The sequence below is a fragment of the Drosophila biarmipes genome, chromosome X (assembly GCF_025231255.1).
Source record: "Drosophila biarmipes strain raj3 chromosome X, RU_DBia_V1.1, whole genome shotgun sequence".
Taxonomy (NCBI): Eukaryota; Metazoa; Arthropoda; class Insecta; order Diptera; family Drosophilidae; genus Drosophila; species Drosophila biarmipes.
Window position 1 is genome coordinate 17,649,660 of NC_066611.1, and position 27,795 is coordinate 17,677,454.

General features: G+C 39.7%; 3 protein-coding genes and 1 long non-coding RNA gene across 15 annotated transcripts in view; 3 read left to right on the forward strand and 1 right to left on the reverse strand.

Annotated features, from left to right (window-relative positions):
- LOC108021972 (uncharacterized) overlaps positions 1-9,980 on the forward strand; it is a 29,132-nt gene extending 19,152 nt beyond the window's left edge. For all 5 annotated transcript variants that reach the window (XM_044092971.2, XM_017090810.3, XM_017090809.3 and 2 more), the window contains 7 exons: positions 2,690-3,067; positions 4,872-5,044; positions 6,155-6,271; positions 7,704-7,991; positions 8,262-8,491; positions 8,778-8,981; positions 9,138-9,980. In XM_044092971.2, the coding sequence (XP_043948906.1) occupies positions 2,856-3,067; positions 4,872-5,044; positions 6,155-6,271; positions 7,704-7,991; positions 8,262-8,491; positions 8,778-8,981; positions 9,138-9,566 (1,653 nt within the window). In that variant the 5' untranslated portion in view covers positions 2,690-2,855 and the 3' untranslated portion in view covers positions 9,567-9,980. The remainder of the gene's footprint in view (positions 1-2,689; positions 3,068-4,871; positions 5,045-6,154; positions 6,272-7,703; positions 7,992-8,261; positions 8,492-8,777; positions 8,982-9,137) is intronic.
- A 6,515-nt stretch (positions 9,981-16,495) lies between these two features.
- Positions 16,496-17,568, reverse strand: LOC108021933 (uncharacterized). Of its 6 annotated transcripts, XM_050886961.1 has the most exons (4): positions 17,297-17,568; positions 16,916-17,243; positions 16,817-16,834; positions 16,496-16,771 (listed from the first exon to the last, which is right to left on the reverse strand). In XM_050886961.1, the coding sequence occupies exons 1-4, from the start codon at positions 17,357-17,359 to the stop codon at positions 16,677-16,679; spliced, it is 504 nt and encodes a 167-aa protein (XP_050742918.1). In that variant the 5' UTR covers positions 17,360-17,568; the 3' UTR covers positions 16,496-16,676. The 6 variants fall into 6 exon arrangements, with proteins under 6 accessions (XP_050742918.1, XP_043949193.2, XP_043949195.2 ...); XM_044093258.2 differs by having other exon boundaries at positions 16,496-17,243; positions 17,297-17,367; positions 17,433-17,568; XM_044093260.2 differs by having other exon boundaries at positions 16,817-17,243.
- Positions 17,569-22,593: 5,025 nt separating this feature from the next.
- On the forward strand, positions 22,594-23,660 carry LOC108021946 (uncharacterized). Of its 3 annotated transcripts, none has more exons than XM_044093252.2 (3): positions 22,594-22,750; positions 22,816-22,886; positions 22,940-23,660. In XM_044093252.2, the coding sequence occupies exons 2-3, from the start codon at positions 22,824-22,826 to the stop codon at positions 23,477-23,479; spliced, it is 603 nt and encodes a 200-aa protein (XP_043949187.2). In that variant the 5' UTR covers positions 22,594-22,750; positions 22,816-22,823; the 3' UTR covers positions 23,480-23,660. The 3 variants fall into 3 exon arrangements, with proteins under 3 accessions (XP_043949187.2, XP_043949188.2, XP_050742943.1); XM_044093253.2 differs by having other exon boundaries at positions 22,598-22,735; XM_050886986.1 differs by having other exon boundaries at positions 22,612-22,886.
- Positions 23,661-26,819: 3,159 nt separating this feature from the next.
- Positions 26,820-27,718, forward strand: LOC127010946 (uncharacterized). Its single transcript, XR_007763902.1, has 3 exons — positions 26,820-26,894; positions 27,283-27,400; positions 27,474-27,718. It is a non-coding gene; the product is annotated as an uncharacterized LOC127010946 (long non-coding RNA).
- Positions 27,719-27,795: the final 77 nt, after the last annotated feature.

Genomic DNA, 27,795 nt, shown 5'->3' on the forward strand with positions numbered 1-27,795 from the left:
TAATATTATTACGTATACGTAATGGGTAATAAATAAAGTAATGAGTTTTTATTAAATATGTATTTTTTTAAATATGGAAAATTGCTTGCCAATTTATATGATGATCTAGTGTAAAAAAACTTTAATTTAGTTTAATAAAAAAAAAATTTAGATCAATTGATTAAAATAAAATACGTAACCTTTTAAAAAAAATTAATTACACAAATTTAGCTCCTGTTAGTAGGAAATTAATCAAAATATTTTATGTCACTTTTTAAAATTGTTTGATCAAAAATCTAGCACCCCCTATAAATACCCATTAAATTTTGGGCGCCGAAAAAAATAATTCTGTTGCTCAAAACAGAGATGTGTATGGAAACCGCTGGGAGGAACAACGAAACCGGCAACAAAAACCCTTTGTTTACTTGCGGCTGCCACCACAGCAACAACAACTAAGTACAGCCTAAGGAAGGAGAAAAAGCGACGTATTGTAAAATGGCAGAAAAAAAAACAGAACGAAAAACAACAAAAATATGAGCTCGTTTTATACCATTTCAGTTCCACTCCGCGGACTTTTGGCCATATTCCGCCGTTTTCCTCTCAGGCGCCGTTCATTCACGCATTCATTCAATTATTCAGTCAGCCAGCTAGTCATCTATTCATTCATTCATGCCCATTCATTCCCGCATTCATTCAGCCATTTCCATATTCATTCATTGATAACTGAGGCAGGACCTCGCAGGTCCTGTGGCCCGAGTTTTATTTAAAAGCACAGGTGGACTGCACTGCGCCAAAAGAGGGTGTAAAATAATACAAATAAAATGACAGTTTATTATTCATTTAACTCGACTTTCGCAGGGGTAGGCATTTGATTCTCTAAAAATTTCAATTATTTTATTTTTGTGGTAGGCCAAGATCTAAAATTCTAGAATATCTAATGTAGTTCTTTGACTTTCATAATTTTTCCATTGAAATCATTTTTCTAATAATTCATTTCGCCGTAAATTCAATCCAATAATCAAATTAAATTATAAACTTAAAATAATCTCAAGGCCATGTCGTGTTCGTTTAGTTTCAGGCCTGTTGGGACAATAAATATTTTGGTATAATTAAAAAGAGCAAACATTGAAAATGTCTAAAACAAACATATGGGGGTGTTTCCTTAACAACCCATTAATGCGTACATTTCCTCACACCCCACCAATCTTTTTTAACCTCTTTTAAACTCTCAAATGTCATCAGATGTGGCCGGCGAAAATAAGAGCATTTTGTTTGGATTTCCAAAGTTCGCTTAATGCAACGCATATCGTTTTTCGGGTTTTCGGGTTTTCGGCTCTGAGCTCTTGTTTTTTCACTCACGTACGTGCAATATTTGCGAATTTCGAGGGGCGGGGACTTGACTGTGAATTTGCCACTTTTATTGTTTTTAAAACGCTTTCCAATTCCTTGCTCTGCTTTTGTCTATTTGCGATTTTCTATTTCGCTCTATTTTGTTGCTTATGTTTTTCCTAGTTGCCCTCCGCTGCAATTGCAATTTCAGTTTTATTTTACGCGCAATTTGTCTGCCCAGTACGTATGTGTGTGTGTGTGTGGGTGTGGGTGTGGGTGGGTGGTAAAAAGCGTGGGAAAATCGGAAAAATTGGTGAAGTGGCTTGGGGGTAGGAGGGTGAGGCGGTCTGTTGCCAACTGAAACAAAAGAAATAAGCGAAAAAGCCCCGAAATTGAAAACCAAATAAATAAGTGAACTTTCTATGCGGGCTGGGTGTGTGTGCAAAATGTAATTCGAGGCAAATATTCGAGTGGTTTGCTGCAAAAATCTGCAACAAACAGCTGCAAGACAGCGCCACAGGCCACATCCACCTACTTTCTCGTCTTTCTCTCGGCCTTTCTGCTGGCCAACTCCTATCTGTATCTGCCCGATTGTTGGCCAATATCAATGCCAATCCGAGTTGGCCATAAATCATTCGGTGTTGTCGAATGAAAGAGGAAACGGGAGCAACGGAAGGATGTCGAATGATTAGCGTGCGAAATTATATTGCTGCACAGTGTTGATTTTCGTCTTGTTTATTCGGCTTCATTGCCATCGTTCATTTCGGGAACACCTATTTACTATTCCTGGTGGTACAAAAGTGGGTTACCGTTTCTGATATTTAAGAATAAATGCACAAGAATCTAAAGAATATGCCTGTTTAAAAGCAACTCTGTAGCTTTAAATGTTTCTGCGAGCTCAGTGTTCTACGTACGGACAAGCAGACGGACAAGCAGACGAACAGGCCTAAATCAATTTTATATTTTATTACTATTATTACATACTATCTAATGAATATTATAAATTCTAATGGAAAGTGACACAGAAATCTACAGGTGCCTAGAAGTATGCAACGAAATATTTAAAGTTCCTTTTCTATAGGATTTATTCCAGAAGTGATATATATACTTCAAGACACCTCTAAGTTTGATTTTAAAGCCTTAAAGATTTCGATGGAATTAAATTTTACGTTACTAATTCCAAAAGTGGCATTATTTTTTACTGCATACTTTTAGACACCTTTGAGTTTGATTTTTAAGCCCTAAGGATTTTGATAGATTTAAAATAGTTAAAAATTCTATATAAACATTTAAATGCTATCATAATCATATTTTCAAATTCTTTTTAAAAAAAGGTACAAGAATCCCTACTCATGATCTCCCTTTTCCCATGTTTTTCCAGTGGGCGTGTGTGTGTCCTGGCTGCTGACAAAAGTGCAATTGGAATCGAAATCGAAATCGAGTGGAGACTGGGAAAATCGGGAAAACGCAACCGATACGGGCCAAACTCAAGTGGCCAGGATAGGCGGTGAAAAGAAGGAGTTAGCGGGTGGGGAGGCGTGGCAGGCATGACAATGTCCTCGACGGTGACGGCGACGCTGACTGAGGCAGCGGCAGCGGCAGAGGCAGAGGCGGCGACGCTGGGAAATGCGACTGCTGGCGAAATGTTTTCGGATGCGGATATGGCGGAAGTGCGGCATGTTGTCCAACGCATTTTGGTGCCGTGCGTTTTTGTTATTGGACTATTGGGAAATTCAGTGAGCATTTATGTTTTGACGCGGTAAGTGCACTTGTATCCCCCACACATGTCCGCGCCCCACACCCCCTTTTGCCTGCCCACATTTCGGTTGTTATTGTTGCTGGATTATAGCCCAGCCGATTTTGGGCAATGGGGTGGGCGTGGCCTTTAGGCACTGCCATTTTATGCATTCAACAGGGCCAGAAAAGTTTTCCGTTTCATGGTAAATATCAGTTGGATAGAATTTTTGGGATATTTGAAAAAAGAGATAAACAAGTTAGAGTAATTGAAATTCAATATGCTATATACAGGTTTCTTTAAAATTGGAAAAACATTTTTTGGTGCCTTGAAGTATGCAACACAGTATTAAAAGTTGGCACTGTAATATTAGAAAAGAAAAATATTTTATATGTATATATTTGAAGGGCTTGCACATCAAGGCTTAGTTAAAGACTAAATTTAAAAAAAATCTTGATTAAGAAAGAAAATTAATTAATTTAAAACTAATTAAAATATAGTCAGGTATCTTGGGTATACTTTAGACATTGTTTTTGCCGTAATAAAAAATACCAGATTTGAATTTTCATAATAAAAATATAAAAACCAAGTAGAAGTAAGTTCGTTTTAAAAATAAACAAAAATATATTTGAAAGTTTTGTTTAAACAACTTAAGATAAGTAAATATTTTTTTTGGTTTTAAAAATTACAAATTCTTTGTTTCTCTTTAGTTGTAAATGTTAGTTGGGCATCATAGTTTTCTCTGAGTGCACCCAACTATATGTCCGTGAAACAAGTGGAACACGAATGAAGCAGCGAGCAGGTACGCAGCGCATTAAACACGACATTTAATTGTAGCCACCGCTGCACTTTAAAATCATTTCCACACCGCCGACAACAAAAACTGCAGTAAGGACGGTGCAGCAACAACAATAACAATAACTGAAACAATAAGAGCCATTTTATGTGCCAAATGCAAAAATGCATCGCTCGTTGTTCTTGTTGCTTGTGCTGCTGCCACACAGATAAGCAAAGTGTGTGCGTGTGTTTTTTATGTTTGCCGGAAAATATGCGACAGTTGCAAGTGCTCTGTACGGCAAGCTGTCTGCTATGACACCAAATGAGCATTTTCCACGAAAACTGGGGCAAAACGCAAAAAGTAGTGCCGAAATATATTACATTCAAGGTCTAGAAATGGGTAAAAAAAGCATTTTACTTAAAAAAGGTTCGAAACATTTTTAAAACATTAGGTAAAACATTAAATAAATATGAATATTGATTAAAAAACAAATATTGTTGGATCTTTACGTTAATACTCAATTTAGGTAAAAATAAGTATATATGGATTTCATTTTATGTGCAAATTGATCTATTCACTTTCAATCCAACAATTCCAAGCAACCGGACTGCCATAAATGGCTTTTTAATTTAATGCCTTCGTTTCTTCATTTTATTCTGTGAGAACACAAGGAAATTCAACTATCAGAGCTGCGGGCGATGCCAGAGAGAAAACTAAATGTTAACAGTTAGTTTTTATTGTTCATCTTTTGGCTTTATGACTGTGCCGACATTTGTGCGCATTTCGGAAAATGCCCAACCAACCGACCCAGCCCCCGCCCCCTGGAAAGTCCCTGGGGAAATTCAACCGCCCCCTACTGGAATTTTCCGAATGCCCCTCAGCCCGTTTTGCTTTCAGGCAATTTGCTATTTCAATTGGTGTTGCACTTGGCAGCGTTTTGCATTGTCCACCAAAATGGTTTGGCCTGATTTCGAAATGCGGCGAAAACGAAATACCCACCGGAATAAACACAAATTGCAATTCTTTCCCATTCTTCTCGCCGTTTTCCAGAAAGCGCATGAGGTGCACCACAAACATTTATCTAACGGCCCTGGCCATCACGGATATTGCCTACCTGACCTGTCAATTAATCCTCTCGCTCCAGCACTACGATTATCCCAAATACCACTTAAAGATTTACTGGCAGCTCTATGGCTACTTCGTCTGGCTGTGCGACAGTTTCGGTGAGTACTTAGCTGATTAAAAGAAGATGGGCTCAAGAAACCATACAAATCGAAGGTTCCTCGCAAATCACCCAAAAGGTGTCCAAAAGTATGCTATAAGTTTGAGAGCCCATAGCTGTACCTTCATGTATTCGCTGCATACTTTAAGTCACTTTTTAAGGTGATTTCTGTTCAACTATTATTATTTTAAATATCTTTAAAATTATTACCACTGCCAAATTGTTTACTATTAAATATAATCAATAAGTATTTATAATTAATAAAAAAGCGAACTTCAAAAATTAAGAGCGTAAATTTCGTGCTGCGAAAACAATTTCTTCTGCGAAAAAAATACCGAATGCAACGTTGGGAGAGCACTAAGTGGAATGGTGTGGATTCCATAAATTCCCCAGTTCCCCGGTTAGCCCCTCCACGATCCCATATCCCCATATCCCCGGATTCCCGGGACGAGCCCATCAATTCGAATTGCACCTGCGGCTGGTGCTGCTGCTGTGCATCAATTTCATTGAGCTCTGCCAATTTACGAGGTATAGTTAGCAGCGCTTTCTGCGAAATGCCAGCGGTCAGCTGAGGCTCTCTGCCATACGATAACCGATTCTCCGCCTCTCCCTACCCCGCTCAACATATTTTTTCCAACAATTTCCCGCATTTCCACCGACTTTCCCCCACGCTCAACAACCTAAACCCAAAACGGGACTCATCAGCGAGGCACGGACGTCAATCGTTTAGAGTGCGCAGCGTTTTGAATAAATTGACAGCCCAGGCAGCGAATAAATTGAGGTGGGGTCAAAAATGGGTGGTTCGGGGGATTAACAGAGGAGCTACGGGTATTTATAATCCCCAGAATGCACTGAAAAATTCATTTTTCGAAACAAGAAGTATGTGTGCATTGTTGCTTTCATTAATAAACATAATTTCTATGCCTTTTCCTTATGTGGAAATTAAACATTCTTCGAGATTTTAAATAATTTAAAACATTTAATGATAACCGCTTTCCTATATTGAAGTTGTATTTCCCAGGCTACTAAATTTCTCCAAGTGCACCACTGATTGTGTCTATATTGTACTCCCACACCCACTCAAAATTGCTTTCTCTGTTTCTCCGGACAGGTTACATCTCGATTTACATAGCTGTGTGCTTCACCATCGAGCGGTTCATAGCGATACGCTATCCGCTCAAGAGACAAACATTCTGCACGGAATCGCTGGCCAAAAAGGTGATTGCAGGTGAGTTGAGGTGGCCACAGCAGGGCTGAAGTACTTACCAAAATTGGGCATCTCCTTATTCCGACATTTGACTGGAGGATATATATATGTTTAGGCTTCAGAAGTTTAACTGATTCCAACCTTTTTCATTACAAATAAAAATAGTTGTAAATTGCAAATATTAAAATCTTCATCGAGGATAACAATAACTCAATCAAAAATGCGAAAATGCAATGCGAAGATGCATATCGATAGCAAATTAGGCAAGCTTTCCAAAACAGTCGGTCTTCTAGTCGTAAGCCTTGATTTGCCTGAAATACGATAAAAAAAACCACAAAAAAGTGAGTTTTTTTGGGCTAAATCTGAAACCCAAAAAATCGTGAAATACCCCCCTATAAAAAATGGAAAAATGGGTCAAAAAATAAATTTTTCCAGAAGTTTTGCAGATCGATAGCAAATTAAGCAAGCTTTCCAAAACAGTGAGTCTTTTAGTTGTAGGCCTTGATTTGCCTGAAATACGACCAAAAGACCATCAAGAAGTCAGTTTTTTTGGGCCAAATCTGAAACCCAAAAAATCGTGATATACCCCCTTATAAAAAATGGAAAAATGGGTCAAAAAATAAATTTTTCCAGAAGTGTTGCAGATCGATAACAAATTAAGCAAGCTTTCCAAAACAGTGAGTCTTTTAGTTGTAGGCCTTGATTTGCCTGAAATACGATCAAAAGACCACCAAGAAGTCCGTTTTTTTTGGGCAAAATCTGAAACCCAAAAAATCGTGATATACCCCCTATAAAAAATGGAAAAATGGGTCAAAAAATAAATTTTTCCAGAAGTGTTGCAGATCGATAGCATTAAGCAAGCTTTCCAAAACAGTGAGTCTTTTAGTTGTAGGCCTTAATTTGCCTGAAATACGATCAAAAGACCACCAAGAAGTCAGTTTTTTTGGGCAAAATCTGAAACCCAAAAAATCGTGATTACCCCCGATAAAAAATGGAAAAATGGGTGAAAAAATAAATTTTTCCAGAAGTGTTGCAGATCGATAGCAAATAAGGCAAACTTTCCAAAACAGTGAGTCTTTTAGTTGTAGGCCTTGATTTGCCTGAAATACGATCAAAAAACCACAAAAAAGTCAGTTTTTTTGGGCAAAATCTGAAACCCAAAAAATCGATATACCCCCTTATAAAAAATGGAAAAATGGGTCAAAAAATAAATTTTTCCAGAAGTGTTGCAGATCGATAGCAAATTAAGCAAGCTTTCCAAAACATTGAGTCTTTTAGTTTAGTTATTTCGCTGAACAGCGATCGAAAAAACATTATTTTTCTTAACTAAAATCAGAAATCTAAAAACGGCGTAAATAGGTAAAAAAAATCAAAATCCCAGAAAGTAATGGGGATGTTAGCTGCTCAAAACTGTCTATTTGCTTATAGATAACTTGCCCATTTTTATTGATAGCCGTTGCCGTCTTTTGTTTGCTGTCCACGCTCTCGACGGCATTCGAGCACACAATTACGGTCGGTTCCAGGCTGATTGATGAAGCCTACCAGCCGTGCAACCAATCGGTGGCCAACATCTCGCCCACGCCCCCGGCCTTCGTAGCGGCCACGCCCCCACTGGTGACGCCCCCGCTTTCCACGCCGGCGACTATTTGGAAATCGCAGGACTCCACCACGGAGTCCACGACCGCCGGCAGCTCAAATCTGCTCGTCGACTGGGGCAGCGGCAGCGGCGATGGGGAGCCAGGTGAGTGACGTTGTCACCTTTTATACACTCAAAAAATCAAAATGTTGAATATTATTTTAAAAGCGAAACTTAACCCTAAAAAACTCAAGGTGTTTAAAAGTATGCAGCAGTATATTTTTAACTCAGAAACCCAACTGTTCTTGATTTACTGCACTCTTTTAAGGACCGTCAACTAAATTTAAAAATGAAAATCTTAAACTGAATTATATTATATATTTCTTGTAGTTTACAAAGTACTTTATATTTTGGTAACTTTTCCCCCTGCTTTAGAGAACATTCCACGACATCGCCGTCACTGGCACTCATCTGGATTTGTGACGCTTCCCACTCTGAGGAAAACGCTCGAGGAGCAGGATCAGGAGGGGGAAGCGGGCGAGCCGGGGTCAAGGGTCACCGAAAGTTTACTGCAATTGTTGCGTCGCAAACGCAGCACTGGAAACAACAACAACATCAACAATACGGATGCATTCGCATTTAATGTAACGGAATACTGTCAAAATGTAAGTAAAATGTGCTGAGAATTCCGGGAATTTCCCTGGAGAAAGAATGAGAAAAAGGTTAACCACTGGGAAACATGAGGGGAGTTGAGGTGCCAAGACTCTGATAAATGCGACTATAACTTAAAGTCATTTATGTGTTCTGCATTCTTGAGAGGGTCCCGTCACTGGGGAGTCTGTGATTTAATTTAACCTGGGATCTATATGGTAGTATTTTTTAGGTATTTAATTAACTTAATGATTATCTCTTATAGATTTTAAATCTAACCTCTTTAATATGTATTTTTAGGTGACTTTTTATAACCATGGTCCTTCGGAACTGGGCATGGATGAGCTATACAGCAATCTGTGGAATCTGTTTACACTGCTGGTTTTCGTAGTGCTTCCCCTACTTCTATTGGCCACCTTTAACACTTTTCTCATTCTACTGGTGCATCGATCGAAAAATCTGCGCGGGGATCTAACCAATGCGAGTAGCATACGGCGCACAAAAGTGAGTTTGAAGTGTTTTTTGAAAAAGTGTCTCAAAGTATGCAACAATTTATTTGTACTTATTTTTGTACTGCATACCTTTGGACACCTTTGGAGTTTACATTCCTATTAAACCGCAATAAAACCAAACAAATATTTATATTCGCCTAACCCATAGCGCAAATCAAGTTCTGGAATTAAAGGCAGCGTATCGCAGGAGAACCGAGTGACGATCACCTTAATTGCAGTGGTGCTCATGTTCATTGTTTGCCAACTGCCATGGGCGATTTACTTGGTGGTCAATCAGTATATGGACATTCAGTTTGGAACTCAGGTGGTGGCGGGTAATGTGTGCAATCTCTTGGCCTCCCTTCATGCGGCCTCAAATTTTTTCTTATACTGTGTGCTGTCCGACAAGTATCGAAAGACAGTGCGCGAACTAATCACCGGATATCGCTATAAGCGTCGGCATGCCAGGAACAATACCAGTCTCTATGTGCCCCAAACGACGACTACACTGACCCAAATAAACGGCGATCACTATGGGAGTAACTACGGCGGAGCCGGAAGTCGTCGGAATCGCAATACAAATCGCCTGATAGCGTGAATAGCCGTGAATATTTGTAGAAGATATATACTGGTTGAACTCCACGAGAAGGAGTATGTCTCCCGAAATCTCAGAGGAAAAAAGGCTTCAAATTGGCCAGCAATTCACACGGAATCACGAGTGACTCGTTTAAAGCAAAAGTGATTCCATTCAGGCGTGTGATTTGCAGAAAATTTAATTTGTTATATCAATCGATATCTATGTATATCTCTATCTCTCCTTATATATTTATATATATATATTACATAACATACATTGTGCCATAATGTGATGATTATAGATTTATGCTAGTTAACCTAAACGTAATTGTTGTCCTAAGTACTAAACGCATCAAATCAAATACACGCAAAATACACACACAAATAAACAAGGGCCCACTGGGGAAGTTTGCTCTTTGCCCGTCCCACGGGGCGTATGAATAACCCACCAATGCATATTAATTTGGCACTGGCGGTGAATCGCTGGGTTTTGGGGAATAGACTGTGGCTCTCAAAAGTGCAGTAACAGGAAAGGAAGCAGGACTTTCTAAGGTCGAAAGCCGAAGTTTCCAGCTCCCTTTGGCTGAAGACTGGCTCTAAATTTATATTTTTGTAGCATTTCTGGTAAAAAAAATGTTAAATGTATTGAGTCACATGATAGAAACTCAAAAATTAAAGCACTACATTTAATGAAGTTTGTTTTATAGAGAGGTCTTAAGTGCTACGATATTATAACTGGGGCCTTGTGATAGGTTTTAGGGATTTTTATTCTTTAAATATTTTTTAAGTTGTAGGGTTTAATTTGAATACAAAATAGTACCCGTAAGTCTTGTCATCTATGGGAATCTTATAGAGGTTAACCTTGCTTAAACTGTTTAGATAAACTTTCTCTAAGGGCAATAGCCAAATAGAAAGGTCAGAAAAGCTAGCCCTTTACCTGTTGTTGCGATAATTGAAGTGTTGACAATGGGCGGCCCTCTATCCGAGCATCTGCATTCCCAGTGGCCATCGCCAAATCTCCGATGGCCAGTGAATTGGGCTGACCGATACCTAATTGAATGCCAGCCAAAACCAGGTCCTTGCCCATTTCCAGCTTCCGGTTTCCCGCTGCCCAAATGCGAGTGCAATGCGAGCAGCTGCAGCAATCGAAGGGCTGCAACTGCAGATCCAACTAAGCCGATAATTGAAGGTGCCGGGGCTGGCCAGTTGAGATACTTCTGTGTCAACCTCCTGCAGTTGCTCCTGCGACTGAGGCTACTACCACGATTTTCCCCCCCCCCCCCCGGGATAATTGGTTCGCCCGGGCTGGGAGTCGGCCATCGATGCCGAATGCTAAAATACAAGTGAAAATCTTTTTCGGAATGCCGGCAATAAATTTTGCTGGGGGAAAATGTGGAAAAGCGAAATCTAACCCATCCACACACAGAAGGCCACACACAAACGTAATGGAGTAACAAACATTTGCGGTTTACTGCATTGCTATTTCCATCCACACATGTACAGCGGAGCGCATAAAAGTAGTGCAGCTTGAAGAAAATTTGAAATCACTATAAACAAAATGTATTTAGACATATTTAAATGGTTATGAAAGAAACCCCTGATATGTAGTTGGGAAAATTGAGAACGCTAAAAATAAATTAAAAAAGTATTTCCATTCACATTTAAATACTGTAAAGTTTCCGTTTTTATCAGACACTTTTAAAGAATTTTCAAAATATTTATTTTATTATATACTTCTTAGTTGTTCTAAATCGGTTACCTACATTGTATTGAACTTTGCTGTAAATATATTGTTGCTGGCCATATAGCCATCGCTTTTGTTGTTAAGAAATTGAGAACACTTTGGTACTAACAAGCTCAGAGGGAACTTTTTAATAAATGTCAGGTAAGTAAGAAATAAAATACGTTTTCCTGATTCTCAAACAGGCAAAATGAATTGGAAACCCAAAGAATTTATGCAATATTGAGGATTTTTGATTTATTTTTACAATTATTTGAGGATTGTAATTAAATGTGAGGCGAGGACATGAAAGCAAATGACTGAAACAAGAGAAACTAACAAGAAATATAAATGGGAATGCATCTTGAAATATTTCAGTTTTCAAGTACTTGAATAATTTTAGCTATTTTGTTTTTGCTTAAAAAAATCAGAATTAAGAACTACTATTATATGAATGTGCAATTACATGATATGTAGTCGTTTTAAACGTTACTTTACTCATGCCCAGTAAATGTATATACTTAATTTATTAAAATTAGTGTGACCTTGTCATAAAACTGACATGATCGTACCTAAAATGGCATATATAAGCCCAGAAATGTATATACTTAATTTATTAAAATTAGTGTGACCTTGTCATAAAACTGACATGATCGTACCTAAAATGGCATATAAACTTTAGATTGCCGAAGGTAGCTTCCCTTCTAGCTTAAAATTAAAACATATTTACGTTCGTTATGGTAGAATTTCCATTAGTTTAATAAATTTTACATTAACTACTTCATTCCATGTTCCATGTATAAACATTAGTGTGACCTTATCATAAGATGACATGATCTAACCTCCAATGGCATAAACAACTTCAGATTGCCAAAGCAAACTTCCCTTCTAGTCCACGCCTTTAAAACATACTTACTTTTGTTATGGTTACGACTCCCGTTAGTTTAATAAATTCTACGTTTATTACTCCATTCCACGCGCGCATTAAATAAGTTTAAGATGCTCTTTTGTATTTTCCCCTTCGAATTCTAATCTGCCCGGCTGCCTTTGTGTGCCAGCTTCTTTTATCGTATTATTCAGCCATCATCGAGGGTATAGAAATGGACGAAAAAATCAGAGGAGGGGGGAATATTATGAAAGTGTAACAGCTGATTTCACCACCCCAATTTGGAGCGCCTGCCACAACTAGAGTGCATGAAAAATTACAAGTCAGCTCCACAATTGAAATATTTCCGCCTCAACGCACTGAAATGCGCAATCGAAAATAGTTATCTGTGTGCCAACCCAACCAGCCCACTTTTTTGAGCACCACATCCCAGAAAAGGGGGTCTATACCTATATACATATGGGGGAGGCTATGGGGTGATATGGCAGACGGATGTGGCAGCGACAGGGACAACATCGATGTGGACACATATGTGCATTATGTGTGGCCCAGTCCCCAGTTTCTGGGAACTGGGAACTGGTTGCTGGATACTGGATACTGGATACTGTGTGCTGATTCGGGTCCGAGAAATTTCCATATTTGATTGTTTTTGAACGCCTGCCGCAGGACGACAAAGGATGGGAGAAGCCCGAGCCGGAGCATAAAAAGCTCGCTGAGCGGCGTCTGTTTATTGAAAATGGCATATAAAAATCGAATGGGCGGTGGCGTTTTGCTTTATTTTTTGTCGGCTCTGAATTGTGGAAATGTGGAATGCACAGGCATAACATGCTTTTGGGGGCGCTCAGCGAAATGCATGCATTTATTTACAGATATGTAGGTGCAAGGACTCGCCCCTCGCCCCTCGCCCACACTCGCCCCTCGTTATCCTTCGAAAATGATAAAAAATATTAAGCAAGGGCAAACGGAAAAATAAAACACACGGGGACAGCAAGGAAGCATGCCCTAAAGGAAATAGTTTTTACAAGATATATATATTTTTTAATGTTTTAAGGTAAACTTAAAATTAAGTTAAACTTAACCTAACTTAATCTTAAGTGAAATATTATCTTAAAATTGATTAAATAATTTTTTTATTAAAAGCATATATATATCAAGTTTAAGAAACTCCAAAATTTGCATATTCCCTTCTTGTTCCAAAATAATGTAACCCACTTGTATGGCGAACATTAAGAAAAACAAAAAGTGTAAATATTTTGATGAAAAATATCAAAATTAACCTGTCAAACTTAATACTTTTTTGGCATACCCCAAAAAAATGGTCAAGTATGCAAAACATTCCCAGTGACACAAAAGCGAAACGGAATCGGGCGCAAAGAAAAAAAAATGAAATGAACTTGGAAAAATAAACAGAAAAAAATTAAGCACTCATGACAAAGCGAAAGTCGGATAATGCCATAACAAAAACAACAATGGTGGCAGCAACAGCAGCAACGGAATAACATTATAAAGTATCATGGCAATTTTTTCCATGCAACTGCAACTGCAACCAGTAGCGACAGTCAAAAAGTTGTTACAAAAAACAATTTTCGGATTCAGTAGTTTGTAGCTGCAATCTTTAAATGCAGACCGGTTGATATAGCGAAAAATGAAAGGCCAAAAATAAAACGCTAAATGATTGCCACAAGGCGACATCGATTTGCGGAACGGAGATATCTACCGACAGGTTTATTAAAGTAAATATTATTGTGTACCTTAAATGGCTGTAAATGGGAGATGTTCAAAAAATATCTTAGCAATTTTGAAAAAGGACGCAATAAAAACACTAAAGTTTTCAAATCACTTATATTGATGTCTAGAAGTATGCAACAAAATATTTTTGGCCCTAAAGGGCTTTTTTTTTCTTGCATACTTGTGGGCACTTTTTATTAATATTAGTTATTTCAGAAATTGAAAGAATTGATTTCTACTTCACCCAAATCAAAATAACTAAAAACCACTTTCCCGCTCAACTCTACTATTTTCTCTGATGTTGTTAACCATTTCCCAAATGTCCTTCTTCGAGTAATTTATTTTAAGCAATTTGTATTTATTTGCTTAGTTTATCTACTATTTTTTTATTGCCATACGGGGCCAAGTTGGAGGCCATAAAACTGTGAAAATTCAAATATGCTACAATTGAGCCTCGTAAAATTTTACGTAGAGCGAGATAGCATGGCCGAGTGCGAGCGAGATGGCGCGAACAAGATGGGTTTCTAAAGGGGGGCAAAAAACGAGACTGAACGGCACAAAAACATTTTGCGGTTGAAGGCAGTTAGCCAAATAAATGTACAACTAGATAAACAAGCTGCTCAAACTAGTTGCACACACACAGGCGAGATCCTTTAGAGAGAGAGGGCCATAGGCGGAGGTGAGCGAGAAAAGAAGCCTCAACTGACAGACCGTTTAATCATTGGAGTTGCTCTCTCGGTGTTTGCTTTTCATTTTATGGTATTTGCCAATTTCTCCATGTGTGCATGGGTGTGCGAGTATCCTTTTGCCAGCTGGCTAATTTTCGTTGCCTACTTTTCGGCACTTTTAGCACACAAGCAAATTTATCATTGGCTCAATAGAAGCAAACAAAAATGTTGAAAAATTATTGGTAGCTTTAAATGATTGTCTAGCAAATCGTCAATAACAATAATATTATTTAACAAATATTTCAAGATAACCTTTATTTTATTTTTCTCTTGAACAACAATTATATGTGAAAATCTGTGAAATTAACAAATGTTATTTTGCTTTATTGAGAATTGCTTACTGTTTGTTCAATGCCGAACGCTCCAGGGAGTTTTACTATCTCTGTTGAAGCATTCTACTTTTCGTTGGCTTTTGGGGCTCTTTTCTGGGAATTTAGGCTTTTGTTTTTTTTGTTGGCATTGAATATTTTCAATTAACAATCTGTTGCGGCTTAATGGGAATAGCCTACCCTATTTATACTTTAATACTGCCACTCACACGCTCAAGCACATTACCCAAGCACAGACACAGATACACACTCGCACGCAGACGCACACACACAGATACATTCGGGCATACCCTTTTGGCGCTCTTTTTGCTGTTTGTTTGCTGTTTTCTTATGTTTTGTGCCGAAAATTTGCTTAATTAAAAATAACAAGCAAAGCCAGCAGCAAACACCAGCCCATTGCAATATCCTTAAGCCCCCTTGGAAAAACCCCTTGAAGCCGAAGAGGCAGAAGAATAACAACCGCAGAGCTACAAGCCAAACTTTGTTTAATGGTTAGTTAAGCGTTTAATTTGCACAAGGCCTGGGAGCTCATCATCCACTCGCACAGCCCTGGCGATGGCAGCCACCGCCAACCCTGATCCCCTGATGACTTTTTAAAGGCATCCCAGCCCCATATGTCGGGGGCCGGGGGATTGAACTGGTTATTGTGGTGGCTCCCCAAATTCATTCCCCTGAGCACCCTCAACTGCCTGATACTTTTCACCCATTTTTAATTATTTTCCTGTTTTTTATTGTTATTTTCTTGGGTTGAACGAGATATGATACTAAGGAGAGAAGGAGTGCTATCACATAGCCCTTACTCAGCCGATAATTTCTTTTGTTCGGAAAACATTTAAGGAATTGTAGTTCCTAATGAGTTTGTAGGTTTGACAGCTGGTAGCACCTCTATGAATCCACCAAGCTTCCCTGAAATCATTTCTATATATATTGGACAGATCAGGTTGATGGGTAACGCCAATCGGAGCACCGAATGGCGACAACCCACCGTAGTTTGGGTCTACTTCCCAGCCTCCTTCCTGAACTGGTCAATCACGTCCACCCGGTAGTTGGCAATCAGATGGCTTCCAATGGCCGCCAGCTCCTCGTCCTCTGCTCCAGGACCAGCACCTCGGTGATTCGTTTGAATTCGCAGCTCTTGCCCACCAACGATCGCAGACTGATGAAGAATTAGACAAGCGCCGTGAGGACGGGCCCGGCCACAAAATGATTGTCTGGATCATAGCGAAAGCTAACAAAATTCGGCATCGAAAAATATTTATTTAAATGATTTAAGAGAACCACTAGACCAGGCAGGAAGTCAAAAGCCATTGCCTACTATGTTCAAAAGCAGCTAAAAGTTGAAAGCAAGAGCCTACTAAGCCATAAATATATCAGCCTGCGAAATGATGACCACTCTTATATTTGGACTTCAAAATCTGTAGGGACCGCGTTTGCATACTACCACCCATTAAGGCTCCCCTTTGGACCTCTTTCGGCTATATCAGATATACTCGTGAGACAGAAGACATGAGTTGGCCACGAAAAAGCCAACCGAGGCCAGAATCAGAGGACTTGAAGGCATATGTGGGAAATATCGTTTATTAATATCCCATAATACTCATTAGTTAATTTTTTACTCTTACGACCCTTTGGACTGGGCTTGGACCACTTGGCTGGGGTTCGGGGATCTGTTGGTTATGTCCCCCTTGGAACACGCATCCTGGTGTCTGCGAATCTCTGGTGGGTAATGGGCCCCTAGGAGCTACTCGTCTAGGGTGGGAGGAACCTCAGATTGGTTAGGGGCCACCTGGAACCACGAGTGATGGGTTTCGGGAGCTGCTGCTTGGGCTTGGAAGCCTTGGAAGCCTTGGCACCCTTGGAAGCCTTGGAACCCTTGGAAGCCTTGGGACCCTTGGAAGCCTTGGAAGCCTTGGAAGCCTTGGGACCCTTGGGACCCTTGGGACCCTTGGGACCCTATTAAGCCTTGGGATCCTTGGAAGCCTTGGAAGCCTTGGGACCCTTGGAAGCCTTGGAAGCACGAGGGCTGTGGTTGGAGTACGAAGCTTTGAGCAGTGGCACCTTGGAACCACGACACTTGGTGTTGGGGCGCCGCGTCTTGGGCTTGGGCCCACTGGGAGCAAGGGGAACTGGCCACCTCGTCCGCGGCTGTCTGCGATCCATATTTTCGCTTCTTCTGCATCCACCGCGGCTTAGGTAAAGAACTCCCCTTCAGGCTCTTCTTGTACTTGGAGCCCGCGTGGCTCGGTCTACCATGCTTGGCACTCTTGGCCACCTTCCTTGAGCGAGTGGCACTCATTGCTTCTGGGTTCTGCGGAAAGGGGCTTTGTTACCAGTATCGGAAGTTATCAAAAGAACACTAACCATGGAGATCGCCATCATCTTTTCAATTTCAGATTTCATATCTATAGTTTCCAAAAAGTTCATAATGGTGCCTATCAAAAAGTTGGTTAAGTGGGTATATTTATGAAACAAATTGTTTCCACTTCTTTCTAGTTACTTTAAATCAAATTACTTGTGTCTTGTATGAAATAGTGCCTGGAAAAAAGGCAGGAAAATTGTTGGAAACCGAAATTTTTTTTCCTAAGCGAAAGTATGTGTTTACTGGACACAAGTTTAGTACAAACTGAGGGAATCTTGGCCTTAGCTTGACGAACTGAAATTTCGCTTGGAATGAAGGCTCTGTGCTACTGTGATTGGTTTCTGCATTGAACAGTCGTATTTCTCATGACGGTAAACATTTAATCCAGGCGCCATAGAGAAACTGGATATTTCACATAAAGTATATTTATTTTGGTGCCTTAGGAACATGCCACTTTTTAATTTCGACCCAGCTGCATACACATTTTCCTGTTTTTCTAGCCACCGCTGATCGGGTCAGTCGATTTAAATTTTTATTCAGTAAAAGTTTGGTTTGCCACTAGATGGCGAGTCAAGTGTTCCTTTTCTGTGGGGGAAGAGGTTAATGGCTTTCTGCTGAGTGCAGCCATGTTGTGGGAGCCAGCGAGTGGCAGCTAAGCGGCTTAAAGTTGACGCACTAAAATAATTTCAGTGTTAATTTTATTTGAAAACCATCAAGGCTGATGCCCGTGCTCGCTGTGGCTGCAAACTTTTGCCTAATGCCAATTAGAGGGAAATGTCCATGTCGCTGTTTTTCGGTTTCTGGGGGCGGAAAAATAGAGGGGCGGCCGCAGAACACGGCTGATTATGCGATTCCCTTTTATCTCGGACTGTTTTCCGGCAAAATTGGAATTTTGAAAACTCGCCATGATTGACGGATGGCGGTGGCGTTTGGTGAAATACAAAATAATTCACTTTAAATAAATATCGGCTAAATGTCTTTATTCAATTACGGCTCTTCGCCCGCGGGTTCAAAGTGGAAAAAATACTGAAATTAGGAGGAAAATAATGATGATGGCCATGAAGATTAAAATATAAAGAGCTTTAAGTCCCCACAAGACGATCAAGAATTATGTACAATCTTTAATGGTATTACTTTAAAACGGTTTTTTGTTTTTAAGTAAAAAAGGAAGTTAAAACTGTTTTATTTAAAGTATATAAAATATAATTTAAAAAGCATTTATTTAATATAATTAGGCTTGACAACAAATGAGTTTCAATAAATTTTAGAAAAAATATTTTTAAAATTTAATTATGTTTACAAAACAGAAGATGCATTTTGAAGCACTTAAGTATGCAACAATTTCGGTTGCATTTCTAAATAAAATGTTACATTTTTTACTGCATACTTTTGGACACCTTTAAAAAGGTGTTTTTCGTTTAACTCGGTAAAAGTGCCAGCATTCCCTCACTGCGAGATTCAGTGGTATTGAGATGGCCAGATTGTTGAACTGCAGTCGCTGGCTCGAGTCGAAAGTCTGGGCTGTCAGCCGGCCAACGACATCGCCTTTCTGTGTTCAAAATGGCAACAGAGCCTCGCTGCCCCAGCAACACGCCCCTGCAGCTCTCTTGTAGAACAAAACTGCCGCCAAGTTCCACAGGCAGGGGAACACAAAATTTAACTTTTTAATTAAGGCGAGGCAATGGTTTTTATTTTGTTATTTGTTTTCCTTGTCGCCCGGCGAGTGGAAAGTCCTGCCAGAGGACAAAGGCGGCCAGGAAGCGCAACAGGCAAACTTGACACATAAAACGGGGATAAAGAACAAAAAGCGAGGGAAAAAGCACAATAATCATAAAACGCAAGGCAAGGGGCTCGCACTCGATAGCGACATTTAAAATACCCTCATTAATATTGAAAATATATTAAATTTAGTTATGTTAAGAGCTTTTTAAAAATGTTAAAGAATAAGAAAAGGTTAAAATATAATATGAGAAAAATAAACAAAACCAATTGGTTTAAATTATTTTCAGGTTAATATTTTATGATTTGATTCATAGTTTGTATAAATTAATAAGTAATTATAAATAATATTATTACATTTTTTTTTAATATTATTATTTGGCAAGTGAAATGGTATGCCTTCCGAAAACTGTGGGAACTGAAAAAGGACTTCAAAGCGGCGACAGTTTAGTGTTTGCCCAGTGTGCGTTTCGGGTGTGTGAGTCGCTCGGCGGCCATCTTGCGGCTGCTGTGCTCAGCTGACAACAAAAGACAGGACCAAAGGACAATGGGACAGGACGAGGCAGGCGCTTTGTTTGCGCCTCCGCCTGTCGCAGCTGCCTTAAAGGACACTTAACCTTGTCAGAGCCGCCACAACAGCGGCAACTTCGTCTTGCGGATCCGCGAATTGATGATACTTTAAACGCAGCGCGCCCAATAGTTTACGTCCGGGCAAATTGCAATTTAGTCTTCTTTGCCCCTACCATTAATTAGAAAGGCAGTTGTTAAGGCAGGCCTTTGCCCCGATAATTCACAGATTTTGCCAATCCTAAGGTTAGATTTTAAATCCGGCAATTTATTGTCTTCTTTGTTCTATAACTTTGCTTAAAACTATCTTAGAAGTATAATTTTTGCTTAAGATTACTTCTTTTTTAAACATTTTTTTATGTATTTGTTAATTAATTTAATTTAATAAAATCATAAATGATAATTGAATTGGGAATTTTCAAACTGTCATTTTCTTTTAATTTGAATGCATCTCTTGTTAAGGGCACGCTTGTCATACGCAAATAATAAATCTACAAAATACTGCAAACCAATTTGGCGCTCGGCTAACGTTACGTATACGCAATTTGACTGGCTGTAAGTTATTTTCCTTGGATTGTGTTACGTAACTGGCAGCGTTTGTGAAACGTAATTGCTGTGCGACTGTGTGGCCGAGTGTGCGAGTGTGTGCAGCTCGAATTACCAATTTATTTGACAAGCTCACAAATTGCAGCTAACCCGAAAGGGAAAATCAGAGAGCAGCTAAAATGTAAGCACGAAATAAAAATAAGATGAGGGCGAAAAAAGATGAAAAATATTCGGCGCCCATGTAGTTAAGTGTATACATGTGTATATAGGTCGGGGCAAATGTATTCAATCGCACTTTCAGGACAGACCGTTCGAGTGTGTGTGTGCTCAGTGCCTTATTGACAGTTGATTTGCACTCTGATTGCACAAAAGGAAACCCAAAATCCGTACATTAATTAAACACTGAACTCCGAGTCTGTGTGTGTCTGCCACGCCCCCCCTTTCGGGGAGGGGCGGACAGGACGTGGTGTTAGGCAGGATATAGAGGGGAGGGGGAGGGGGTGGCTTTGGTTGGTGTCGGACTGGCAGGGATCCTGCCACCGGAAGCCATCTGTATGGATATGGATGCTCCTGGTTCGGTTTCATTGCTTGCAGCTTGCCTTTTCATGGCTGTGCTACGCTCGATTCAGCCTGGCTTCAATTCTGGCTCAAAGCTTTTCTCAGCTCGGCACTGGCACAAAATCTAATTAGCTCTTTAATCATTTTGGGACTTTTTGATAGCTCATATACTTACAAGTAATGTTTCTTCGTTATTAAATTAATATGTACAATGGATACTTTTAACTAAAAACTCGGGAAAAATAGTTACTTACTTTTAATTACGGAATAAATTTATAACATAAAAATTTGAAATCGTTTTAATAATAAGAGCTTTGGAATTTTCTGTATTTTCAAAAAAAAAAGCCACTTGTTATTTACTTATTTGTAATATATTGAGTATTTATTTTAAACGGACAACTAATGTACAAACCTTTGGCTTGAAACCGAAAAAACCCTTTTTTTATTTTAACAAATAATTTATAAATATTTTAGATTAATATCATTTTCCACATAAGTTTATCAGTTTATATTATTATTATTATTCTAAATGCTACTATAATTTTTACATATTCACATAAAATGTCGAATTCGTTTTTATTCTAAACGTATTTATATATTTATTTACGTATTTTTGTTCATTTTTATTTTATTTTAAATCAAGGCAAAATCACTTTTAAATTATTATTTGGGAGACAACAAAAAACAATCCGCAATTTAATATTTTTAAAAAATTATTTATAAATTCCAAAACATTTAAATGTAAATCCTGTCTTTACTGTTGCCTTCAAAAATTATTTAAAAATCCCGAAATATTTAATTTGAGAGGCCAAATAATTTTCCGCATGTAATTAAATACCTAAAATAAAAATTTATAAGTCCAAAAATATGTAAAGGGTTAGCGCAGCATTTTTTCTCAGTGCCTCCACTGTTGTGTTCGCCCTTTTTCCGGCCTGGCTGCGACCCTTCATGTTCGCTCAACTTGAGGTGTTCTCCTGCCGCCCTTGGACACGCCCCCGCAGTTCCTAGTGCCGACCCATGCAAATTTTATGAATATCTGCCAAAGTGGGAAGTAAGCAAGTAAGAACGCTTCTCGCCCGGCAAGCAAGTTGTGCAGCTCGCAGATTCACAGTGGCGGGCTTTAAATTCAACTGACAGGCGGCAGCTGCTCCCAGGACTCGCAGGACCTCTCCCACGCCCGAGCCCCTGTTTTGGCCATTTGTCAAATGTTTTGCCTGCAGACGCGAGTCGCAAGTGTCGTTAATTATCCAGTGTGTACCCAAACACACAAGCACACATACATCTGCTTGTATTTTTAATTTTTCCCTCCCTATTCTCACATCCTTGGCCGCATATTAATGCATGTTTATTTGCCAGCCCGGCGCACTCGATTCATATTTATTATTATTTATGACCCTGCATTATAACTCATTCGGTGGGCGGCGCCGGGTGGACACGACCTCGTCAAGTTTTAGTCGCCCGCTCGCGAGTGCGTGTGTGCGCCTTTTTAGTAATTAATTAAGTGCCCCTCTTCGGTAGCTAATTAAAATTTAAAGTGCCCGCTTAATTGGTAACATCAACAGCTGGCGCTCCAATGAGTCCGTCCCGCACTCTGCACTCGTGTTTTCACAAGAGCCCTCTTTAGTTGGCCTAATTTTCTTGATTGCCATTTAAACTATTGAAACCGTATTAATCTGTGGTTTTCTAAGCCATACTAGCAAATATTATTTGTATGTTAGGTATTATTGAAAAAAGCTATCCTAGAAAGGAGGTCTTTTCAGTAGGTAACATGAAAAAATATGAAATTGCTTGAAGCAGGTTAGGGATATAATCAAGTTGAAATCAATTACTTAGATCGTAAAGTATTTCAACTCGTTCAATCAGAAACCAATCACAGTAGCACAGAGCCTTCATTCCAAGCGAAATTTCAGTTCGTCGAGCTGAGGCCGAGATTCCCTCAGTTTGTACTAAACTTGTGTCCAGTAAACACATACTTTCGCTTAGGAAAAAAAATTTCGGTTTCCAACAATTTTTCAGCCTTTTTTCCAGGCACTACTTCATACAAGACACAAGTAATTTGATTTAAAGTAACTAGAAAGAAGTGCAAACAATTTGTTTCAAAAATATACCTAATTAACCAACTTTTTGATAGGCACCATTATGAACTTTTTGGAAAATATAGATATGAAATCTGAAATTGAAAAGATGATGGCGATCTCCATGGTTAGTGTTCTTTTGATAACTTCCGATACTGGTAACAAAGCCCCTTTCCGCAGGACCCAGAAGCAATGAGTGCCACTCGCTCAAGGAAGGTGGCCAAGAGTGCCAAGCATGGTAGACCGAGCCACGCGGGCTCCAAGTACAAGAAGAGCCTGAAGGGGAGTTCTTTACCTAAGCCGCGGTGGATGCAGAAGAAGCGAAAATATGGATCGCAGACAGCCGCGGACGAGGTGGCCAGTTTCCCTTGCTCCCAGTGGGCCCAAGCCCAAGACGCGGCGCCCCAACACCAAGTGTCGTGGTTCCAAGGTGCCACTGCTCAAAGCTTCGTACTCCAACCACAGCCCTCGTGCTTCCAAGGCTTCCAAGGGTCCCAAGGCTTCCAAGGCTTCCAAGGATCCCAAGGCTTAATAGGGTCCCAAGGGTCCCAAGGCTTCCAAGGCTTCCAAGGGTCCCAAGGCTTCCAAGGGTTCCAAGGCTTCCAAGGGTGCCAAGGCTTCCAAGGCTTCCAAGTCCAAGCAGCAGCTCCCGAAACCCATCACTCGTGGTTCCAGGTGGCCCCTAACCAATCTGAGGTTCCTCCCACCCTAGACGAGTAGCTCCTAGGGGCCCATTACCCACCAGGGATTCGCAGACACCAGGATGCGTGTTCCAAGGGGGACATAACCAACAGATCCCCGAACCCCAGCCAAGTGGTCCAAGCCCAGTCCAAAGGGTCGTAAGAGTAAAAAATTAACTAATGAGTATTATGGGATATTAATAAACGATATTTCCCACATATGCCTTCAAATCCTCTGATTCTGGCCTCGGTTGGCTTTTTCGTGGCCAACACGTGTCTTCTGTCTCACGAGTATATCTGATATGGCCAAAGGGGTGCCTTAATGGGTGGTAGTATGCAAACGCGGCCCATACAGATTTTGAAGGACAGTCCTAAAGTAAGCGTGGTCATCATTTCGCAGGCTGGGTATTTGCGATCCAAATATATTTATGGCTTAGTAGGCTCTTGCTTTCAACTTGTAGCTGCTTTTGAACATAGTAGGCAATGGCTTTTGACTTGACTAAATAAATCTTTTTCAAAGTCGATTTTTGCCAAATACCGGGTGGTCGTGATTGACCAGTTCAGGAAGGAGGCCGGCAAGTAGTGCCAAGCCAAGGTTTACTCTACATGATTTATATAGAAAAGTCTGGAGAGCGGAGCTTGTTGTCCCAGGACCCCTGGAGATCCCTTAAGAAGGGACCTTAGCCCAGCCAGCTGCCTACATCGAATATTAAATTTATGGAATAATAACGCGAGTTTTAATAGGATTGGATAACCCAACTTGCTTTTAACATAATCATATCTTACGGTTACAGGTTTTTACTCGCTAGAAGACCGAAACCCCGCTCCTCTGGCCTGCCGAGCTGCTCTTTGGAAATTGTGCGAGTGCAACCAATCAAAATTCCTGTTATAAAATCAAATTTTCATTGCTCACAGTGAGCATTTCCTTTAACATTTCACCCAGTGCTGGCATTTTGGGCACTTTTCGGTTTCTCGCAACTGGCATCTGTTTGCCTCGGCATTCTTTTTGCAGGATTTCTCTCCCTTTTTCCCGACTGGTTTCGCAGTTCCGGTTCCGTTTTCTGATTCGGGTTTTAGCGGCCCTAAGCTGAGGGGGCTTCGATGGGTTAAACTGTAACCGGGCACAAAGGGCAGCAATTTTCGGGCCGCTTTCAGCTGTAGTTTCATCTTTCGTTTGTTTTACAATTCACACTCGCACACTCACATGCGTTGGGGCCATTTTTTACGCCTCACCTCAAAGAGTTTTTCAGCCTTGTGTTAGAATTTAACAATTTTTTCCACTTTTTTGCCGTTTGACCGGAGGGCGGACAAAAAAAAACCAGCTCGAATGATTTGGTTTGTTGCATTTGGCAAGCGTTGAAACGATCTATCAATGATGGCCATTTTATGGGCGAAAGTTGCGAATTAGGCCGCATTTAATTTGGTTAAATATTATGGCGTAGTCATAATTGGCCAGGAGTATTTTCATAATATTTTTTGGCTTTTCAGCCTGGCTGCTGAGTAATTTATTAGATTTTTTCCAATGGCTTGCCAATTTATTCAAAAAAAGCTATGAAGAAATCGAACGTTTAATTTTAGTTTTTAGAATAATAGGAACTTTTCAAAAATGTATATAAAACTAGGTATTTTTGGAGTCGCTATTGGACATTCTCAACGCCCCTATTCTTGGCTATTTTTTATGCAGTCGGCGTTAAAAAACCATTTTTCAAAATATTTTACTACCTTTTTTGTTGCCCCCTTTTGCCTTGTGCCAAATTGGGAGGGAAATGGGTTAGTTTTTTATTATTTTCTTCCCTTTTTTTTGGCTGGCCCGGTATGATATTCATCCTGAACTCCAATAGAAAGTGCAAAATTTGAAACAATAACTTTTACGCACGTCAGTGTAAACTCACATGGAAAATTTGCATGCCCCACAAACACAAAAAAAAAAAAAAAAAAAATGGAAAATAGAAAACAGAAAAATAAAGAAAAACGGCTGGAGCCCTCAAAGCAAAGTGAAAATGTGTTTGAGTTTGTTGTAACAAAAGAACAGAGAGCGGAAAATGCATGGAAAAGTTGTTCTGTTCTTTTTTCTCCACCATTTTTTCGGTGTGCGCCACTTTTGTTTAGCATTTTTATTAAAGCAATTTGGCTTTGTGTAATTTGCACTTCATTAGCAGCGGGCCGAATTGAAATTGCCCAAATGGAATTAAAGTTTTTGCCGGCGGAGCGTAACTAATGAATATATACTTAGGTGCATATGCGCAGACTTCAGCCATCCATAAATGTTGCTTTACATGTTTGAGTTGGATTTATGTGGCATGCACTTAAAGTGACTTTGTGGTTTCATTTATGAGCTGCTGCGGTCCCGGGCGACCATGCAAAAGTCACTGGCTGCTGCCTGATAATTTATAAACGGACCGGTCACGGAGCCGAAAACGAGACCCGACCCAAGCTGGAGACCAAACGAAACCGAACCCGGCCAAACCAAGGCAAACCCGGCCAAACCCGGCCAAACCAAGCCAAACCAGACCGACAAACCAAAAACCCAGCCAGGCGAACTCACTGGAATGCAGTCTATTAGAAGCGCGTTATACACCCACACCTGCCCGCCCTTGCCCGGGACGCACACGGGCTGCGCTCGCAGGACCTCACCCACACAGGTGCGCAGTCAATAAAAGTCCAAGTTCGAAAAGGAAATGCAGGCGTGTGCGTATCTGTGAGTGCGGTTGAAACAAGTTGATGATTAATGCAACTTGAATTGCAGACTTTGCTTTCAACTCCTAAGTCCAAAGACTAACCGAAATAAACTTCAGTCAAGTTTTCATCCTGCCGGCGGCTAAAAACTGTGACTCCGATGGGGGGAAAGCTGCCAGTGATACCCTGTAATAGGATTTGAAAGGGATTAGGGGCGAGGAGAGAGCCAGGGGTGAAATAATAAATATGATTGAGGGTTTATCCTCGGCATACACTTCAAGAGGTAGTTTATTTGTCCGTTTTTTCAGGGAATATTAATATTTGTTTAAGTTTATGTGTTCATTTAGGAAAGTGAGTTATTAAATATTATAGCATCATATTAATATATCATATTAATATGTTTTATATATATTTATTTATTATATTTTTCTGATTTTTTTCTCTTTTTTTTAAATTATTATTTCTATATTTCTCAGCTATTTCGAAAAATAACTGTCATAATAATATTTATTATTATTTATAAATTATTCAACTATAAGGTACAGGAGAACCTAAATTTATAAAACAAATTTAAATATAAAAAATTAAAAAATGCTTACAAATAAATTGCATTATCCGAATAAATAAGTAAAATATCTAACATATATTTAAAACAAAGATTAAGATTGAAAATTAAACATAGTGTGCTTGTACTGAACAGGCTATCAAAAATTATATTCAGACTAAGAAGTCTAATAAATTTAAAATAAAAAAATATTTAACAGAGTGTTTTTGTGCCGGTAAGCTTACTACTGTTAATCAAGAATAAAAACTTATTCATTTGTTATAAAAGCTGTGCCTTAAACTTTCATGATTAATATTAAAGAACTGCATTTAAGCCAGTGCATTTATTGGCCATTAGCTCCTCTCAAAGGGTATTTTCGCCCGCCATAATTGAATGCAGCCGGTGGCATAATCAAATCCCAAGTGTCTCATCTCAGTGGGAAGCGCCGCAAGTTGTCGCCAAGACCCCGGAGAACTTTCCTTTCTGAGGAGGGGGAAAAGCCCTTTGCGAAAAATGATTAATGCGATTTGAACTTTAAATTTACATTGTGTTCATGATATTTAGTTGAATTTATGAGCGCTGTTTGAGTTTGTAAATGAGTTGCTCATTTAATGTTTTAACAGGCCCCCCGCTCCGCGCCGGAAAAACCAAACTACATAAGTTGCAGATACCGAAGGAGATGGGCATAGAATAGCCCCCAAGCCCCACCCAGTTTTCCTTGGAAAAACAGCCGTGCGAAGGGTAAGGCTTAGCCGGACTTTTGCCACTGGCAGAACGGAATTAATGATTGTATTTCATTTCATCTGGGGAGCAGTAGAGACGAGAAACCGGTAACAGGACAGTCATGGGCACAAAGGCTTAAAGCACTTATCAGTTCCTTAAATGCTCTCCAACCCCCAGCCCTGGTGAAACCGAGTGGGGAAAATGGGGGGAAAAGGAAATGCAGAGTGTGGAAAGTGTTCTGCAATTACGTACCTCATTATTGTAGTTCAACCCCCAAGAAGTTGTGAATTTTTTATTCAAATCTGAATGTGTATTCTTCTAAGAAGGGGAAATAAAACGGAATAAGAGGATTGTATATTTGCGTTTTGTATCTGGTACTATAAATTTAATATTGTATAATAAAAATACCACAA

What these genes read in the sequence shown, in the direction of transcription:
- LOC108021933 (XM_044093258.2), bottom strand. Translation starts at nt 17,359, where the DNA reads ATGAACTTTTTGGAAACTATAGATATGAAATCTGAAATTGAAAAGATG. An exon ending in AGATGATGGCGATCTCCATG is followed by an intron (nt 17,244 to 17,296) that starts GTTAGTGTTCTT and finishes CCCTTTCCGCAG; the next exon opens with AACCCAGAAGCAATGAGTGC.
- LOC108021946 (XM_044093252.2), top strand. Translation starts at nt 22,824, where the DNA reads ATGAACTTTTTGGAAAATATAGATATGAAATCTGAAATTGAAAAGATG. An exon ending in AGATGATGGCGATCTCCATG is followed by an intron (nt 22,887 to 22,939) that starts GTTAGTGTTCTT and finishes CCCTTTCCGCAG; the next exon opens with GACCCAGAAGCAATGAGTGC.